Source organism: Microtus ochrogaster, chromosome 7 (genome assembly GCF_000317375.1).
Source record: "Microtus ochrogaster isolate Prairie Vole_2 chromosome 7, MicOch1.0, whole genome shotgun sequence".
Lineage (NCBI taxonomy): Eukaryota > Metazoa > Chordata > Mammalia > Rodentia > Cricetidae > Microtus > Microtus ochrogaster.
Genome location: NC_022014.1, coordinates 44028122 through 44047382, shown reverse-complemented (window position 1 = coordinate 44047382; position 19261 = coordinate 44028122). Strand labels below are relative to the sequence as shown.

Sequence of the window (19261 nt, the reverse complement as noted above, 5' to 3'; positions counted from 1 at the left end):
AGACGAGCCTGGTCTACAGAGCTAGTTCCAGGACAGGCTCCAAAGACACAGAGAAACCCTGTCTCGAAAAACCAAAATAAAATAAAATAATTGATTTTAGCCATTCTGACAGGTGTAAGATGGTATCTTAAAGTTGTTTTGATTTGCATTTCCCTGATTGCTAAGGAGGTAGAGCATGATCTTAAGTGTCTTTTGACCATTTGAACTTCTTCTGTTGAGAATTCTCTGTTCAGTTCCGTGCCCCAGACTAAACAGCCTCCCAGACATGAGAAGTGAAGTCATAAATATGTCTAGATTATAGAAGTGTGAAGCACAGTTTGTCACAAAGAAACCACTGAAGAGATTTGAAATCTTGCATGGTGTACACCCTTATAATCGTAGCACTTGGGAGACTGAGGCCTTCATGAGGAGTGCATGTTCTAGGCTACAAGTTTGAGGCCAGCCTGACCTATATAGTTATTCTCTGTTAAGAGAGTGACAGGACCAGGCAGTGGTGGTGCACACCTTTAATCCCAGCACTCAGGAGGCAGAGGCAGGCGGATCTCTGTGTGTTCTATAGAACAGGCAAGCCTGGTCTACAGAACGAGTTCCAGGACAGGCTCCAAGCTACAGGGAAAGCTTGTCTCAAAGAAAGGAAGGAAGGGAGGGAGGGAGGGAGGAAGAAAGGAAGGAAAGAAGGAAAGAAAGAAGGAAAGAAGAGAGAGGGGGGAGAGACAAGGAAAGAAAGTAGGAGAAACAAGAAGGGGGGAAGGAAGATTGAAATATATTTGAACAAAAGAAAGTTGTACGTAGCACAATTAATAAAATCCCAGATACTGGGATGTTCAACATGAAAATCAGAAAAGCAAAGCAGCCAAGCCACTAGAGGGCTCTTACCTCTATGAAATCTTCTTACCAGAAAAAGCGGAAAAAGTTCCTGTCTCATCCTGCTTTATACTCCTCTCTTGCAATGGGATTAAAGGTGTGTGCCACTACTACCTGGCCAATATGGCTGACTAGTGTGGCTGTTTTGCATTCTGATCTTCAGGCAAGCATTATTTGTTAAAATACAAATGAAATATCACTATAGTTGTGGGAAGGAGGAAATAGAATAAGTTCACAGGCAAGTGAGAAGATTGCTGTTGCTGTACCAGCTCCTCACCACAGTCGTCCTTGCTCTATGCTGAGAGTAGTCAGTGACTTCCTAAGGACTCCAAAAAGTAACTAGTCAGCCACCTCCAAAATCATGACACAGAAACTTATTTAATATAAAAGCATGGCCGAGAACTTAGGCTTGTTTCTAACTACTCTTATAATTTAAATTAACCCATTTCTATTATATGCTGCCGTGTGACTCATGGCTATTATCTCTCCTCCTCCATGTCTTGCTTGTTCAATGCCTCTTGACATCTCTGCCACCTCCTAAGCATCCTCTCTGCCCTGAAAATTGTGCCTAGCAGTTGGCCGTTCAGCTTTCTATTAAACTAATCTGAGTAACACAAATTCACAGTGTACGAAAAGATTATTTCACAATAACCATTTCAGAATCTGATCTATGCTCAATAGGCAGCTGGTGGAGAATAGAACTTTACAAGAATGGTTTTGTGAGTACCATCCAATTTTCCTGTCCTTTGCTTACTTTTCTTCTGTAGTATGAATTTAATGATCTTGAAAAGGGCTGACCTGGCAGCCCTACAGCCTCTCATGTGTACCCACAGCAGAGATGCTCCTCAGGTGGTGTCGAGGCTGGCACACACTACCTCTGGCGTATCTTGCTCTCTTGAAGGGGCTACGTTAAGGGGAGAGTGCAAAGTTTGAACCTCAATCTTCTCTCTTAAGATTGAAACCATATGGGGCTGGAGAGATGGCTCAGAGGTTAAGAGCACTGATTGCTCTTCCAGAGGTCCTGAGTTCAATTCCCAGCAACCACATGGTGGCTCACAACCATCTATAATGAGATCTGGTGCCATCTTCTGGCATACAAACATACATGGAAGGAATGTTGTATACATAATAAATAAATAAATCTTTAAAAAAAAAAAAAGATTGCAACCGTATATCATTGTGGGTGGTTGGGGCACTATACTTGGACGGTGTATTTGATTTTCCTCTGCCACAAAACAAATTTCCTCATTTAATCTTACCTGTACTGACCAACTGAATTTGAACAAATTAACCTAGAGAATGAGACCTGTGTGCCATCTCCTAGTCACTCAGCCCCTGAGTGCACTTACATGTCTTGGTTGACTCTACCAGCCATTGTCTCAGGGCTTTAATTACTAGTGGTTTAGACAGCTACACAGTTTTGGGGGGGGAGGGGGTATGGGGTTTTCGTTTGTTTGTTTGTTTTTGGTAGACCAGGCTGGCCTCCAACTCACAGAGATTCGCCTGCCTCTGCCTCCCGAGTGCTGGGATTAAAGGCGTGCGCCACCACTGCAGGGCTCTCACACATTTTAATTGTAAAATGATACTTACTTGCTGCTTTATTTCTATGTGTTTTATTTATTTAATTTTAGGTACAAGTTTACCTCCAAAGGGTTTAGGACCAACCGAAGAAGTGAGTGGTAAGAAGCACACAGAAGACACTGTTTCTGTGGCATCCTCCCTGCATTCTAGCCCTCCTGCATCTCCTCAGAGTTCCCCTCGCAAAGGTAAGATAGGACTTTTCATGCTAGCTCTTTTCAGACCAAACAGCATGTCAGCACGCTTGGCTTTTCAGTCTGTAAGCAAATGACAGAACATGAATTAATGTTTCACATTGAATTGTTCAAACATTTTTCAGGTGTCGGTCATCATGTAACTAGAACTCCAGTATTTAGGGCGTGATACTTAGCTTCTTGGGCAGAGGACAAGCATGAGTAGAAATGAGGGCATAAATCACAGTTGTTTTGGTCTTTGCTGGTGCTCAGTGCCATCTTTCCACTTTCTAATACTTGAACATTTCTATGGAGAATTTGCAAATAAAACTATTCAAGAAATTGTATTTATACTGGGCATGATGCTGCACACCTGAAATCCCAGCACTTGGGAGGAGGAGGCAAGGGGGTCAGGAGGTCATGGCCATCAGCAGCTCCATTCTAGGTTCAAGGCCTGAGACCCCACTCTAAAAAAACTTTCTTTTTGTTTTTGTTCAAGTGCAAAATGTAGGGGGATAAAAGCAATCTTAGTTGGGCACGGTGATGTACCCCTTTAATCCTAGCACTTGGGGCAGCAAAGGCAGGCAGATCTCTTAGCCTGATATGCAATATAAATTCCAGGACAACAGGCCTACACAGAGAAACCCTGTCTCAAAAAAGAAAAGAAATAATTATTTAGATTGCCACTTTTGGTTTGCTCTGTTCTTTTTATTTATGGACATTTGAAATAACCTGTGCCTTTCTGTGGTTTTTACATTTATACAAAATCAACGAAGAAAAGTCAGAGACTGTTGTTCTTCACGTACATTTTCGTGAGTTAGACTGAGCTTTTCTTAGGTATCCTGGACTGTGAGATGCCACATGATGTTGAACACATGCGACAGGCTAAAGAGCATGTGATTATTACTCTGGCCCTCCACCTTCTGAGCCTACGCTAGAGATAAAGGTGCCCTAGTCCTGGACTATTCATGAGTGTAAATGGGGGGGGGGGGCAATGCCCTTTAAATAACCACAGAAGAGGGCATTACCTGACCAAAAGGGAGTGAAGTTTGTTAGTCCTGGCTAGAAGGAGGAGCTCCCGCAGCTCACTCTGTTCCCAAGGTCTAAGGTTCTCTCTTCAGAACTATTTTTGCCAGCTGGGGTGTAGTGATGTATACCTAGTTTGACACCCTGTCCCTTGTTACTTCTTTGTTACCATTTGTGACTTGTTTATAAGGTTCAGAAAGACCCTCTGCCTTACGACCAATGTATATAGTTTAAAAGAAATGGTATTTCTGTATGTTGTCAGTAGTGAATAAATCAAGCATCTCTTCCTTTCCCTGCTGTTGCCTCAGCATAGTTCAGCTCCCTTGCTCCCCGGCCCTTTCTACCCTCAGGTAACTTGAGATTCTGAGATTTTACTAAGGAATGATTCATGAAATCAAACAGGATCTAGAAGGAATATATACATAGTAGGTATATTCAGAAAACAGTTTCTGATTCTGCTGTATCTCATTATGCTTTTATAAGACACACAGATCTGTGCCTTTTTTGTTTTATATGAGCTGATTATCCAGAAAACTTTCATAAGATCTCTACAACTCATCTGATCTTTAGTCTCACAAATGGTCCTGCAGGGCCAGAGTAGCATACTCAGCTGGCATTCAGCCAGCTGTGGCAGGAGGACTTATATGAGGTACATCCTTAAGTTTGTAGAAAGTTTGTGGCCATTTGAATTTTCATAATGAGAACCTTCCAAAAATAGAAAAACCCAACTCAACCTTGGTACATCTATTTTCATAAACGGGTTCATGCCAGTAACCTTTGGCTGAACAAAATTGTTACAATAAAAGTACATTATTCAGCTGTTCTCAGTTCTTGTTAAACTTTGGGATTAGATTTTTTTCTCCTCACTAATAAAGTAAACCTATTTCATATTTACATAAGGAGAATTTAAACAATATCTTAGAAGCCAAGAACCAGGAATATGGCTCAGTTAATAAAGCACGTACTATGCAAATATGGAACCCCAGAACCATGTGAAACCTCAGGATGATAGCATACTTTGTCCTGGGCCTGGGGAATTCGAGACAGGCAGATAGCTGGGCCAATCAGTGAGCTGCTCCTCAGGGCAAGCACCACCCAGATTGTCCTCTGACCTCCACCACCTGCATATGTCTCCACACACATTGGAGGGTAAGCCAAACCACCTGAACATTCCTCCTGGAGCCCCATCTGCACCAGAAATGGCACTATATAAAGGTGTCCTTGTATCCTGTGCAAGTCCTTTTTGAGTTTTTTTTTTTAATCTGAAAACTCTAAGGCATCATTTCTTAAGATTAACATTTCTTAAATGTTTCTGATCACCTTATATTCTTGTCATATTTCTCTTTATATTTTTTACCAGCATGACTTGCTTTCAGCATTATTTTTTTTTCTTTTTTGGTTAGCTTGTTCTAAGCGAGGTAATACCTTTCCTGTTTTGTCTTGTAGGAACAGGTGTTTATGCTGTATAGTAGCTATATAGCTTCTTCATTTATTAAAAAGAACTGTTACTGTAGTTCATTTAGGTATTGTCAAGATGATAAAGTTTTAAAATAGTGAAATGTTTTGTAAACCAAACTAATTATGACTGATTGAAAAGAATTAATTGATCATGTCAGGGTTTTTGCATCTCTTTCTCCAGTTGGCAGTATCCTATCTGATCACAGCATCCCGCTGCAACTCTCAGGGTCTTCCTCATCCCCTCCCCGTGAGCCCAGCACCAAGATCAGTGGCCAGAGCTGTCCCGGAATAGGTGGGGTTTACTTGCAAAAGAAAATCCTTCAGATTACTGGGAGCACAGCAAAAAGAACAGACAGGACGAAGAAGGCCACTGAGGAGAATAGAGACAGGACAAGTTGTGAGAACACAACCAGGAAAAGAATGACATCCCCGTTTAGAAGATTTAGGGAGAGAACTCTTTCAAGGGAGAGACTAGTCAACAGCCAAAAAGAGGACACAGATCACAATCAAGCCACAGACAGCTGTGAGAAAGTGAAGGGTGTTGGAAGCAACCTCACAGATGAGAAAGGGAATGCCGTCTGCGACTCAAGTAGCCGAGGCCACAGTACCGCTCTCAGCTGCTTCTGTACACGGTTCAAGCCTAAGCGGAGAAAGACTCTCTGAAAAGTTCCTTATTTAATAATAGTGTTAAGTTTATTTTAAGTTATTAATGTAAATATGGCTTGAATTCAGCCATCTGTCAGGTAGGGCAGATGATGTAGTAAATACAATTAAGCATTTTATGCTGAGTGCTCTAGAACCTTTAGCAGCAAAGAATTACTGATTTATTGTGCCTCGCTTGTACGTATGTTGCTCTGACTGCTATGTTGAATTAGTAAACTTGTCTACTTGTTTTCTGTAGTTTCTGTATTTTCTTCTGATAGCAGCTGAGACTGAGTGAGATTATCAGAGAAAATTTAAGAACCAATGTTCAGTTTCATGTAAACCCCCATCACAAGCCTTTTCCACCCTCTGCCTCGGCACCTGTTTGCCATCTTACTTCCTCAGCTGTGGGGGGGAAACTGTGAGCCAAAAAAGCACATCCTTTCCTGTGTCTTATGTCATCACTTTAAAATGCCTCTGGGAGGGACGTTAGCCCAACAGGTTCAGAATCGTCTGGAAACTTTAAGTGAAATTACCATGTCCCACCCCAGATCTCATTGCTTTGAATTCGAGTGCCAGGTGTATATGTGATTCAAAAAATGTTCCAGACAATCCTTAGTATAAATTACACTTGAGATTCTGATGTAACAAAGGATAAAATAATATAACATTAAGATAAAATTGATTTGAAATAGTAAAGAAATCTGTATAATGCAAGAGACAGTGATTCTCTTTAGAAGTAGAAGGCTGGCTCGTCTGAATGCTTGTTTGCCATTTCCATTGTCCTGGTCATCTTAAAAATGGAAGAGTCATTTCATGGACACTGGTGAGTGCAAGGCTGTGTGATAGAAGTCAGAAACACTGGCTTGGCTTGGCTTACTGTTCTTGGCCCATAAGCCCAAATGTAAACCATACATTTCTGGATCTTGATTTTTCTTTGAAATGATTAATGGCACCTCTTGAAAATGTTACTTCACAGTCATTTTTTAATCTTCAGTTGAATTCAGTTAAACATGCCAAAATTCTTAAGGCATAAGGAGACCCTGGCACTAAGCTTGCTGTCTTCTTTTTTATTACTTAGAATCAGTAACATACAAGAGCCTCCATTTCTTCCTTAGCAATGAATATTTCTGGGAATTAGTTCAAAAGTCATGTGATCTATCAGACCTCACTCTGCCCTGAGAACAGAAAGTATTGTTGTTTCTTAAAGACTGGCACCTTGGCCAGCCGTGGTAGCACACGCTTTAATCCCAGCTCTTGGGAGGCAGAGGCAGGCAGATCTCTGAGTTCGAGGCCAGCCTGGTCTCCAAGAGCAGGACAGGCACCAAAGCTACACAGAGAAACCCTATCTCAAAATAGAACACTTGGTACCTTTAACCATCATACTGTAGATGTGATTTTGGATCCTTCACCTCACTTCATCCCTCCAAAATAAACAAAGCCTCTGTAGCAATGCATTATGCAGTAAGATATAGAAGATTGGAAAGTAGATGCTATTTTCATCGTTGTACTTTCTAATCTGTTCAGCTACTTAATTCTCAACAAAGTTAATCATGTTCAAATCTAAAACAGTTGTTTAAAAATACTAAAACAGGGGCTGGAGAGATGGCTCAGTGGTTAAGAGCATTGCCTGCTCTTCCAAAGGTCCTGAGTTCAATTCCCGGCAACCACATGGTGGCTCACAACCATCTGGAATGAGGTCTGGTGCCCTCTTCTGGCCTGCAGACATACAGACAGAATATTATATACATAATAAATAAATATTTAAAAAAAATACTGAAACAGGGCTAGGAAGATCTTTCAATGTGAGGTTCTGAGTCCATATTCTCTGCATCCAGGTGAAAAATCCATTGTGCGTTATATTACCCTAGCACAAGGCAGGAGGATAAGAGACTCTCTGGCCAGCTAGCCTTGCCAGCTAATAGAGCTGCAGATTCAGTGTGAGACTATGTGACATCTTGACCTCTGACCTAAACACGTGGACATACATGCCCGCATGAACATATACCACATCTGTGTACGCACACATGCACAGAAACAGGACTGGAGTCCTCATTTGAGCAGCCCATACAAGGTCCTGAGTTGTATTCTTACTTAGAATTGTAAAAAAATAATCTATTGAAAATACTGAAATAGTGATCCTCAACTTGGGAAAAGACTTGGGTAGAATAAGTAGAATATCTGAGATAAGAGTATGCACTCTGAAGATTTCCAGGAACAATTCTTTGAGCCTGTCTCCATTCCTATCCCTTCCACAGCATGGACCATGAAATATTTTATATCAGTCGAAGAAGGGGGCACAGAGTTAAAAAGAGAAAAGCTATACTGTATGTACTTGCTAATGTTTATAATATGTTCATTGCTCTTGTTTTGTTGAATATTTGAAAGTGTGTGAGTCTGGACAGTAATACCAGCTTTTGGCTCTTTTTCTTCAGTGTGGAGTTCTGTGGGTGTGGTGTGGATGGTAGGTGAATGGCTGTATAGGAAAGGTATGGAGAAAATTGCCGTTCTCATATCTTCAAGCATGAAAACTGAGATTTCCTACTATGTTTTTTGTCCCCTATTTTTTCTTGGTGTTCCCTTGTCTGCCCCTTCCTGTTCTCCTATTTTTGGTTTAATCAGTGTTCTTTTCTCCTTTAGGGTACACACTCATACCATCAGCCAAGTCTGACAACTTGTCTGACTCCAGCCACAGTGAAATCTCCTCTCGGTCCAGCATTGTGAGCAACTGTTCCGTGGACTCCATGTCTGCAGCTCTGCAGGATGAACGGTCTTCCGCCCACACCCTGGCAGTTCCTGAGCCCATGGCGGGGACATTGGAAAAGACAGATCACCCTTCAGGAATCAGAGACCACAGTCAGCTTGGTCACGGGTAAACATCCCTGTCTGTGTTCCTATCGAATCAATAACACTCACAACCTGACTTTACACCCTCCTCAAGTAGGTCCGTTATAAGACATTCCTAGTAAGAGTATGAGGCTGCACGTATGCCCATTGTACATACTGAGTTTGGAAATACATACTATTTGAAAGATACATGGGTAAACTTTTTTTGTGTTCCTAAATTCCCTTTGTTCAAGTTAGTTTCTGCCATGTATCCTTGTCAATTGCTAAGAATGACTTGTGTGCCTGCTGTTGTTACTAGAGACATGGCTTCTGACTGTTAACGATTACTCAGAAAGATTGTATTATACAACACACTTCCTGTCCAGCATGTATATCTAGCACATTACAAGAGCTTGGAGAGTTGGGCCAGGCCTTGATCTTTATTCTCATGTCTAGTCTTTTGACATTGAGACTATGTTGTCTTTCAGACAGTTGAAATTCAAAAACAGCAAATTGAGTTACCACACACACACACACACACAAAACATAAAAAGATACCTCACAATGTCTTAAATATGTTTACAGCCGGGCGATGGTGGCGCACGCCTTTAATCCCAGCACTCGGGAGGCAGATGCAGGCGGATCTCTGTGAGTTCGAGACCAGCCTGGTCTACAGAGCAAGTTCCAGGACAGGCTCCAAAGCCACAGAGAAACCCTGTCTCAAAAAAAAAAAAACCAAAAAAAAAAAAAAATGTTTACAGATTTTGTATTGTGCTGTGTTTGTAACTATATGTGCCCACATGCAGGCTGCAGATTGGGCATACATACTATTTAAAATACAGAAATCCTCTCTGTCACTAACTGTTTAGAAATAGACTGTTGGGTACCTGTGGCCCATGTTTGGGAACCTTGTTATAAATGTGGACATCTGTGTAATTGGCACTTTTGTCACATCATTCTCATTTAACCTCAGATAGTAGTGAAAAAATAAAACATGGTTAGAAATGCTGAGTTCTCATCTGGGCGGTGGTGGCGCACGCCTTTAATCCCAGCACTTAGGGAGGCAGAGACAAGCAGATCTCTGTGTGTTTGAGGCCAGCCAGAGATACACAGAGAAACCCTATCTCGAAAAACCAAAAACAAGGAAAGGAAGGAAAGAAAGGAAAAGAAATGATAATTATGCACATTGGGGAGCAGTGTATTGACAAAGGTGTGTTTATTTCCATTCATTTCACTTTTTTTTTTTTTAATTTTTTTTTTCCATTTCACTTTTCATCTTGTGTTTTTATTTAAAGTCAGTGAATGTTTTGTGGAGAAAACACTGCCTCACTAAGCATTCAGGTATATCCTGGTCTCTTTTAGGAGGGACACATGTGCTGGGAAGTCTCCATTACGCCACTAAAATTACCATTACTCATCTGTGCATCTCTGTTTTAGGTGGATGCTGTCAAAGCCGTCTCTTATCAAGGGTGTAGCTGTCCCATCTTCTCTGAGCAGTGAAGAGATGTCTCATGAGCACATCCTGCTGGAAGCAGCTGACAGTGGGCGGGGCAGTTGGACTTCCTGCTCCAGCAGCTCCCATGACAACTTCCAAAGCCTTCCAAACCCCAAAAGCTGGGACTTTCTGAACACTTACAGGCACACACATTTAGATGACCCTATTGCTGAGGTTGAGCCCACTGACTGTGAGCCCTGTGCCTGTTCTATAGGAGGCTGCTCAAGAACTTGTGGCCAGTGCAAAGGCAGCCTAGAGACCAGTCAGCTGAGGCAGAGTTGGGCCTCTTCCAGCTCCCTCTCGGACACATATGAACCGAACTATGGGACAGTTAAGCGGAGGGTTTTGGAAAGTGCACCAGCAGAGGCCCCTGGTGGCTTGGAGCCCAGGGACACCACTGACCCAGTTTATAAAACTGTCACTTCCAGTACAGACAGAGGGTTGATTGGTAAGTACAAGTTTGTTTGTATCACTGGTGTTGAGGGGTTATGTATCCCCTCCCCCTAAAAGAGGACATTGGGCTACCTTAAAGATATTTTATTATTTCTCCCACTCTGCACTTTTTTCTTCCTTCCACAATTTATTGCCCCAAAATTTATGGCTTGTCGGGAACTTTCTTTTCCTCTGTCATACATGTCCTTGTATTTATATATAAAATGAGAAGGGAAATGACCACGAGTAGCAGAAAAGACACATAGTTCTCAAATATGTGTAAAACACAGATGCACAAAAGTTTCTGAGTGATACTCAAGCCATGAAAGTGAACAGAGCATGAGAAGCAGGAGGGACGTTATTAGGGCTGTCAGGTGTGGTGGTGTGACGTGACTCCACAGTAGAGACAAAAGGATTGATTGTTCTGGTGACCTCGCAAGTTGTTGGTACCACAGTTGCTGTGTATCCATGATGGAAAAAGTGAATCCTCTTTTACATGTTCCATGTTAAAGGAGGTCTTAGCAGATCAAGGCCCTGTGCTTACTTTCAGGCACCGCAAAGCAGAGACAGGCCCCAAGCATTTCAGCGTGTCTAGCCTGGTGTGTATCACCAGCTGGTAACTGATTTGTGGATTGCTGTCTAGTAAGCTTTTGTAGTATAGTTAGCCATCAAGTTGTTTATTCCCTAAATTACTTGAATATTTATACATAATATCTCTGCTTCTCTGTTCATGTGAAATACCATCAAGTCAATGTCATTATGATATAATTGTTTAAAAAGGAAAAAAAAAAGGAAAGGGCAGTTGCTGACCTTGGAGTTCTTGGATTTGTTTAGTGCATCTCTACATAGTGGTCATTTCCCTTCTCATTTTGTCAGGATTCTAGGAATATACATGTCTATGTCCCTCCGAGTATTAATTTTAAATTCTTTCACTTCTTGGTGACTTTGGGCAAATCCTCCTTCAATTTTCTCTCCTTGACAATCTTCCCACTGCCATGCTTAGTCATGCCTGCTTGTCCTCTCGAGGAAACAGGCTATTCTGATCCTGACATTACATGTGAGTTTTACTGTAGAAGAGTAGAAATCCACATGGACAAGCCTCTTGTTGATGTGAAAATTATCTAATACTCCTTAAGTCCATTCTGCTTGTGTGTGGGCAGTGTCTTCTTAAATGTCATCTGTATCATCAACATATAATCAAGCTCCCTCCCTTCCTTTTCTGATGTTTTTTGAAGCTTCACATTAGTCCCAGGGGATTATTACACACATAGCAAAAAAGAAAAAGAAAAGAAAATTAAAGTTACTGTTAATGTCACATTTCCTAAACTTCAGGGGTTTTTTTTTTCTACCCTTTAGTCAGAAAAATAAAAAGGAGTTAAAAGTAAAACCCCAGCCAGGCGTGGTAGTACACACCTTTAATCCCAACACCAGGAGGCAGAGGCAGGTGATCTCTGTGAGTTCCAGGCCAGCCAGTGCTATGTAGAGACCCTATTTCAAAACAAAAATAAGATTGCCACAGGGAATTCGTTCATCTGCACTAGGAAAGTTCAGTGGTTTGCATACATAGACTGAGAATGTGTCTGCTCCAAGTGCCAGTGCTGTGGTGCAGAGTCGATCATTTTCAGCCAGCAGAAATCTCTCTCTGACTGGTCATCTTTGTGCCAACATCACACTTGAGGGCATGGTCTAGCTGCTAGGCGTGAGAGCTGTCTCTATCTTGGGAGGAGTGTGCTGTCGCTGCTTCATGAAGCTGTTTATGGAATTTTCCTAAAATATTCGATAGGTATTGGTTTTGTTTTGGTTTGTACCATAGGTTTAAATATTGGTGTTTTTAAGAACATTTTCACTTTGCTATCATTGTGTCTAAATGTATTTATTTTGTGTTTTTAAGTTATATTTTTGCCATTGTAATGTTCAATGTGAAGTTCTTTTTCCTTTGTTTCTTATGTTTTTCCATTAACATTTTCACTGCTTATTTTTTTCACACCAGTGTACTGTGTCACCTCACCCAAGAAAGGTGATAGGTATAGGGAGCCACCTCCCACTCCTCCAGGATATCTGGGAATTTCTTTAGCGGACGTAAAGGAAGGACCCCACCCTCATCTAAAACCTCCAGACTATAGTGTGGCAGTGCAGAGGTCAAAGATGATGTTTAACAGCCTGTCTAGATTGCCGCCAGCTCCTCCCAGTAGCCACACCTTGGCCTGGGTTCCCTCGAAGACCGGATCCCAGCCTCACAGGCATAGCTTGCAGCCGTCCCATCCCAAACTAGCAGATGTGGCTGATGCAGATAGCGAAGCAGATGGTACGTTGACAAACTGTCTAAATGGCTCTTAAGTGGATTATGGAGCACAGAAAGATCTTTCCTCTGATATATGTGATAATTTGTAATGTTTGTAGCTCTCTTTAAATTTGTTTTTAAAAAAAAATAAGATCTGGGCATGTAGCTCGGTGGTAGAGCTCTAGACTGGCCAGGTACAGGCCCTGGGTTCAAACACTTGCTCTACAAACAAAATAAAGAAGTATTTAGTATTTGTTTGGGCAAGCCTGGCAGCCTAAGTTCTGTCCCTCAAACCCACACAAAGGAGAACGCTAACACAAAAGTTATCTGCTGGCCTCCATGAACACTATAGTGCACGCACACACACAAATTATAAGGAACATTTAAATAGTCACTAAATTTTGTAAACACAATCAGACTGTATCTCAACGCATTGCTCTGTTGCTAGCTCATGAGAAGTATCGCTGCCTTTGATAATGAAACAGCAGCTCCAGTAGGAGACATCTGAGAGCAGGTACTTGATAACAACTACAAATGACAGTTCTATAAAAGACAATATTGACTCAGCTCCTCTGGCTAGAAAAACTCTTGATAAACTTTGTAGCTGTTGCCAAAGGTTGAAAAGTTTTTTCTTCATTGGAAGTAATTGTTTTAGCCTTCTTAACAACTATAATAGTGAAGTGATATATTGAAACCATTTATGGTCTGGGGCGATGGCTCAGTAGATGAAGTGCTTGCCATGCAATCATGAAGACCAGAATTCAGAGACTCCAGAAATCTGTGTGAAAGCTGGAAAGTATAGTGGCTATCTGTAATCCCACTGGAGAGTAGTCAGATTAGCAAACTCTAGGTTTACTGAGAAATCCTGACTTGAGAATGATCCATCCAATAAGACATCATATGTTAACCTCTAGTCTCCATGCACATACACACATACCCATACATACATATATGTACCCCTCTACATACACACATTAAAGAAAACTATGGAGGCCAGCAAGATGGTTCAGCAGTGCCTTTGCACTTCCTGCCAAACCTGATCCCCTGAATCCACACAATGAAAGAAAAGTGACCATCTGACCTTCACACATATACAGTGGCATATGTATACACACACACACACACACACACACACACACACACACGGGGAGGGGGGGTTGTAAAAAAAATTTTAGTTTTGAAATTCTAGCTTCCTGTCAGTCCTCGGTATGATTAGAAACCATGGTGTTACAAAAAAGCCTGGTTCTTAATAAAATGTCTGCCAAGTTTTGTTGAGATAGGGAGAGTTTCTCGTATAGCAAATAATCTGTTGGTTATTACTTGATCTGCATTAGCAGATGGATATGCCAGCTAATTGTATTTTCATCATTTTCAGAAAATGAGCAGGTGTCCGCAGTCTAGTCTTTGGATGTCCTTTGGAGACCACTGGAAGTCAGGAGCATGGACAAGAGCTCGTGGTTCTGCAGGCCAAGGCCAACAGCTCACTGCTGTCACCAACCATGAAGTTTCCTCGCTGGGCTGAGGATGAGCTCTTCCTGAATCATGCTTCCGTTTCTTCTGGCCCTGCAGGTGCAGTTTTTTTTTAAACTGGATGTTGCACCTGATCCCAGCCTTCACTTTGCACATCACTCCTGCCTTGGGACCACATTCAAGCTCAGAGTTGCCCCCCTGTATATCACTATAGGTTTCTCTTTTTGTAAATCATTTTAAAGATAGTGGTATTATTATTTCCAAGCCATAGCTTGGGCTAAAGGACACATTCAAAATGTCTGCCAATACCAAGGATAGTCTTGTGTATTTGAAAAGTAACTTATTATTTAAAGTATTGTGGTTTTGTTTGTATTCAAGAGCTCTTGTTAGCTGTTGTTTGTCTGAGGCTATACAGCTGTCTAAGGTCTGAGCAACAGACATCATCCTGACATAGGTATAGAGATGTGGCACTATTGTAGCAGATACTCAGGTGGGAACTAGACACCTGTACAGGTGAAGTGTGAGCAGCCTGCCTATCATGGCATGGGCTTTAACAGCCATAGGGGTCTTAGCAGTCCTTTGGGAAGGGGAACAGAGGTCGAATAGGGAGAGAGAACCCTAATTTCCAAAGAAGGAATAGTTAACATTGGATCTATTTCTGAAGTGAACATCATGCTGCATCCAGCTGTGAGGATTCTACAAATCCAATGGGAATGGCTTCTAGAGAGTTTTGTTTCTATTGGAACCCACCCTAAGCTAACATTTCACAACTCAAGTGTAGTATTCCTAGTTTAAACAAATTAGTGTAGGAGCTAGAGAGATGGCTCAGTGGTTAAGATGCTCTTGCAGAGGGCCCTGGTTTATTTAATTCCTAGCCCTCATATGGTAGCTCACAACTGCCTGTAACTCCAGAAGTGGAATCCAACACCCTCCTGGTTTCTGGAAGCACTGAGTACATGTGGTACAGAGGCATACATGCAGAACACGCCTACACACAAAATAATAATAATTTTTTAGGTATGAATGTAATGATAAAGGTCATCTTGACTTATTTGGTGGCTTGCACTACACAGCCACACGTGCAGTCATTGAACTTGAACTTAGAGCCCTCCACAGAGCTCAGTAACCGGGATAGACTTGTATAAGAGAAAGGCACGAGGGTAATGGAGGGGACTTCTACCCTGGAGAGGACATCCTTTGTGATCTCCTGGATATGGCACTCTGTATTCAAATTCAGTGACTGCTTATGAAATAAAGTAGACTTTTCACATTTTTACAAATTAATCGTAACATTTTATAGTTAATATATTTAAATGTTAAATAACATATTTAAAATTTTTCATTTGCTTTGTAATATAAAGGCAAATAAGGTTTCATAAACTTCTGTAATTACCAAAAAAAAGCCAAAGCCATTCTAAGTGCACTAAGCATGGCAGCATTGCTGCAGAGCAGTCACGTGACCAACGCCTTCTCAAGACTGTGCTTTTCTGCTGCTCTCTCTTCCTGTTTCCTGCCAATCACTTGAGAATCAGAACAGTTTCAAATGTAAATATTTTGTCCTCCCACAGAATGCCTGTCTCTTTAGGAAAAGTAGGGACTGATGAATTCCCCTGGGGAGACCTTAACCCAGAAGCCTTAGACGTGAGCCCAGGTGCACTTCAGTACAGTGAGGCAGAACCTTGCTGGCCCTTCAAAGTTGAAAGCAGCCTGCACGGCCACTGAAGCTTAACAGCCATGCTTAACTGATCTGACCTATGAACTGTGCTGTCTCTGAGTGTGAAGTTTTTTATTCACTTGTTTGCATAATATTGTTTTCGTGTCCAAAACAAAGTAAGTATTTTTGCTATGTCCACCTTTTTAATCCAACTGTGGGTACTCATTGCCACCATTTTCTATCCATTACTCTAGAGAAATGTGCTCTTTGCACAGCTTCTGTTTGTCTAGCAGGTCTTCAGACGGAGCCTGTCCTGCCTTGGTCCTCAGTGGTGTAAATATCTTGCACAGAGCATTGAGGCTTGTGGCTTTGAACTTGCACTGTGTAGCTGCCTTGGTTATATCGAGCTTTATCTGTGAGTGTTCAGACCAGCTGATCATATTGATCAGAATGAAAACCAAATGATTTGTGATATGATGTATATGAGTCACCGAAAAAAATCATGTCTGCCTTTTTTTTTACTTTGTCATGTAACTAGAACAAGGGAAGCCTTAAGCCCATGCTTGCTCCAGTTCCAAATCCCCATCTGTCCTTGTCCTAAGTGTAACATGACTAAAGAGACTAGTGCCCAGCATCTGCCAAGACTGTCAGAGCAGAAGACCCTTCGTGCAGAATCTGCCAAACAGTGAGAGATTGGTTACTGAGTCCCAGTGCTCGTTACAGCAAGGTTACTTGCGATCCCCAGACTTCATTTCCTGTAACTGGTGTCTTTCAACATGATCTTTGAAGAGAAAAATCCTTTAGAGAATATTCACGAGGGTGACATGTTCATCTCTGTGATCTCTACCAAACTGGAAAAGCAGCAGTAACTACACTAGTTTCTTTATAATTACAAAAAAGGGGGGAGGAAAAAGAATTCCTTAAGTTTAAAACAGTGATTACTTGGATTGAAAGGTTCTAGAAGACATTAATTGTATCCTTTCAGAATTCCATTACATGCTATAAAGGGGAGGGGGGATCAGCCTTGAGTTGGGTACATTTTCAAGTTGAAACTTAAACCCTACTTCATCTTTATCTTTTGTGCTATTTAAAAGGCCTCTTTATTTTTAATGTACAGAATGCAGTTGACCTGGTAGATGTTTTAACATTGAAATGTGAGTTTAGCAAAAAGCAAAATTGCACAGTTGCTATGATCAAGTGACAATTATCTGCACAATTCGATGATTGTAAGGCATCCTGTAACAAGCAATGTTGTCTCCTAGTTTTTGATGCCTCTTAAACTTATGTCTTTTAGAAAGACAGTGCCTCTGTATGCTTTTGTATTTTTACTGAGTGTAAATACTTGTTATATTTTTGGTTAAGAGAATGTAAGGGTATCATTTATTACCACGTCTCCTAACACATTGGAACCAATAAAGAACCTGCATTAACTGTGTGCACTTCATTCCAAGTTCATATAGAGCCCATGGAACAGTTAACCAGGTTGCTTCAGAGGAGTGTTCGGGCTGCAAGGTGCTTGCCTCCCTAACATGCACAAAGCCCTGGGTTCAATTTCTAGAACCACATAAAAGTGGATACTATAACATACAGCTGCAGCCCCAGCACTACAGAGGTGGAAGCAAAGAGGACCAAAATTTCAAGGTTACCTTCTGCTAAATGGAAAGTTTGAAGCCATCCTAGGCCTCTGTAACCAAAAACAAGAATGCCAACTGGGGACCCATGGTGCCTCTAAGTCACCAGAGAAGTTGGAGTTCTGTTACTACAACCATATATAATCTGTAAAAACAGCTCTAATATACCTTTAGAAGATATTTTTGGAGCCGGGCGGTGGTGGCGCACAATTTTAATTCCAGCTCGCAGGAGGCAAAGGTAGGCGGATCTCTCTTGAGTTTGAAGTCAGCCTGGTCCACAAGAGCTAGTTCCAGGACAGGCTCCAAAGCTACAGAGAAACCCTGCCTCAGGGGGAAAAATGGTTACAGATGAAGGAACAGTGACTTAAACCCCATTGAACTTGGTTCCTAACAAAAATGTCCATGAGCAAACTTTAAGGCTGTTGCAGGCACTGTTAGGCCCTCAAGCACCTGTCAGCCTCTGTATTTACACCAGGACATCAACTCAGGGCAATGTGGAAGGTCTGCTCACATCGAGGTCATCAGTGCTACACTAAGAACTTGTGAGGAAGCCTGTGTGCTGCAGAGCAGTGGACCCCATACAGTCCTGTGAATAAAAGAAGCATGGACATCTTGCAGTGTGAGGACCCTTGGCACCAGTGAGCCTGCACAGCCTGTCTACCCGGCCTCGGGTGGTACCCAGGTGACCGTTTCTTTACTGGAATCAGGTCCTTCTAGACCTTGGCAGAGAAGGCATTCTGCCACCGTGGTGCTTTGTAAGGTCTCCCCAGACCCTTCTATACCTGTGTGTTGTTTTCTTTGGGAAACAAGTCTTTGGGCTGCCGGAACTTTGAATCAACAAATGTTTGGTGTCCCCACCTAGCCTGTAATTTGTTAGCAACTCTAGGCAGCAAATGTCATAATTCACGTTTGGGTTCCCGTTGCTCAGGGGTGTGGTCCATAGCATACCCTGGGAACCCACTAACCTTCGCCCATAGAAGCCTAAGACGAGAACAGCTGAGAGGAGCCTGCCATTCCAGAGCGGCCTGTCCCTCACTGGAGGCATACAGGTAAGCATGCAGTACAGTACCTTTGGTGTAGTTGGCCTGTACTTGTAAAACTTGGCGTCAGGATGGTGATTCTTGGTGTGTCACTTGTTCTAACTCGGGTCCTGGGCATCTAGCTGCATGCTCACGGGGTCTATTCATGGTGTTCATTCCCAGCCTTGTCTTTGCCTCACTCCTCTGACCCATGTGTCTAGTGCAGTGTTGGGAGTGGGCAAAGTGTATTCTCTGTTTGTTGGTTTATTTTCAGTAGGCTAGCTTGAGCAATCTGCCCAGTGACGACATTATTGAAGAAGGCACCTCTCCCTATCCAGGCCCTCCATCTTGACCTCGTAGGATGGCATATCCTACAGCTGCTCCAGCATGCAGTGGGAGCTGAGCCTTCCCCAGATTAGTGAAGATGTAGGAACGGAAACAGCACAATCCATCCTACACATCTGTGGGAAATGCCTCAGAGTGGAATGCTTGACCACTGAGAAGCTGCCAACGAAGCTGGGCACAGGAGCACACAGCTGTAGTCATAGCCACTGGGAGATGAAGCAGGAGTGTAAGCCCACATAACAAAACAGGATCCTTTTTTTTTTTTTCAATTTTTCTTATTTTTAAACAAATTTTAGGGTTTGGGGCACTACATTAGGCTTGGGGAGCAAGGGCATTTACCATCAATCATGATGACCTGAGTTTAATA

The 19261-nt window shown here is 42.1% G+C and overlaps 1 protein-coding gene across 14 annotated transcripts in view; it reads left to right on the top strand.

Annotated features, from left to right (window-relative positions):
- The window catches only part of Rapgef6 (Rap guanine nucleotide exchange factor 6), a 174236-nt gene extending 156902 nt beyond the window's left edge, over nt 1-17334 (top strand). For 10 of the 14 annotated variants that reach the window (XM_026780215.1, XM_026780214.1, XM_026780212.1 and 7 more), the window contains 4 exons: nt 2496-2630; nt 8382-8613; nt 10005-10510; nt 14151-17334. In XM_026780215.1, coding sequence (XP_026636016.1) covers nt 2496-2630; nt 8382-8613; nt 10005-10510; nt 14151-14176 — 899 coding nt within the window. In that variant the 3' untranslated portion in view covers nt 14177-17334. Of the gene's footprint in view, nt 1-2495; nt 2631-5280; nt 6986-8381; nt 8614-10004; nt 10511-12484; nt 12800-14150 lie in introns of those variants that run through there. The other 4 variants (XM_005350060.3, XM_005350062.3, XM_005350061.3 and 1 more) reach the window with 2 other exon arrangements.
- The last annotated feature ends 1927 nt before the right edge of the window (nt 17335-19261 follow it).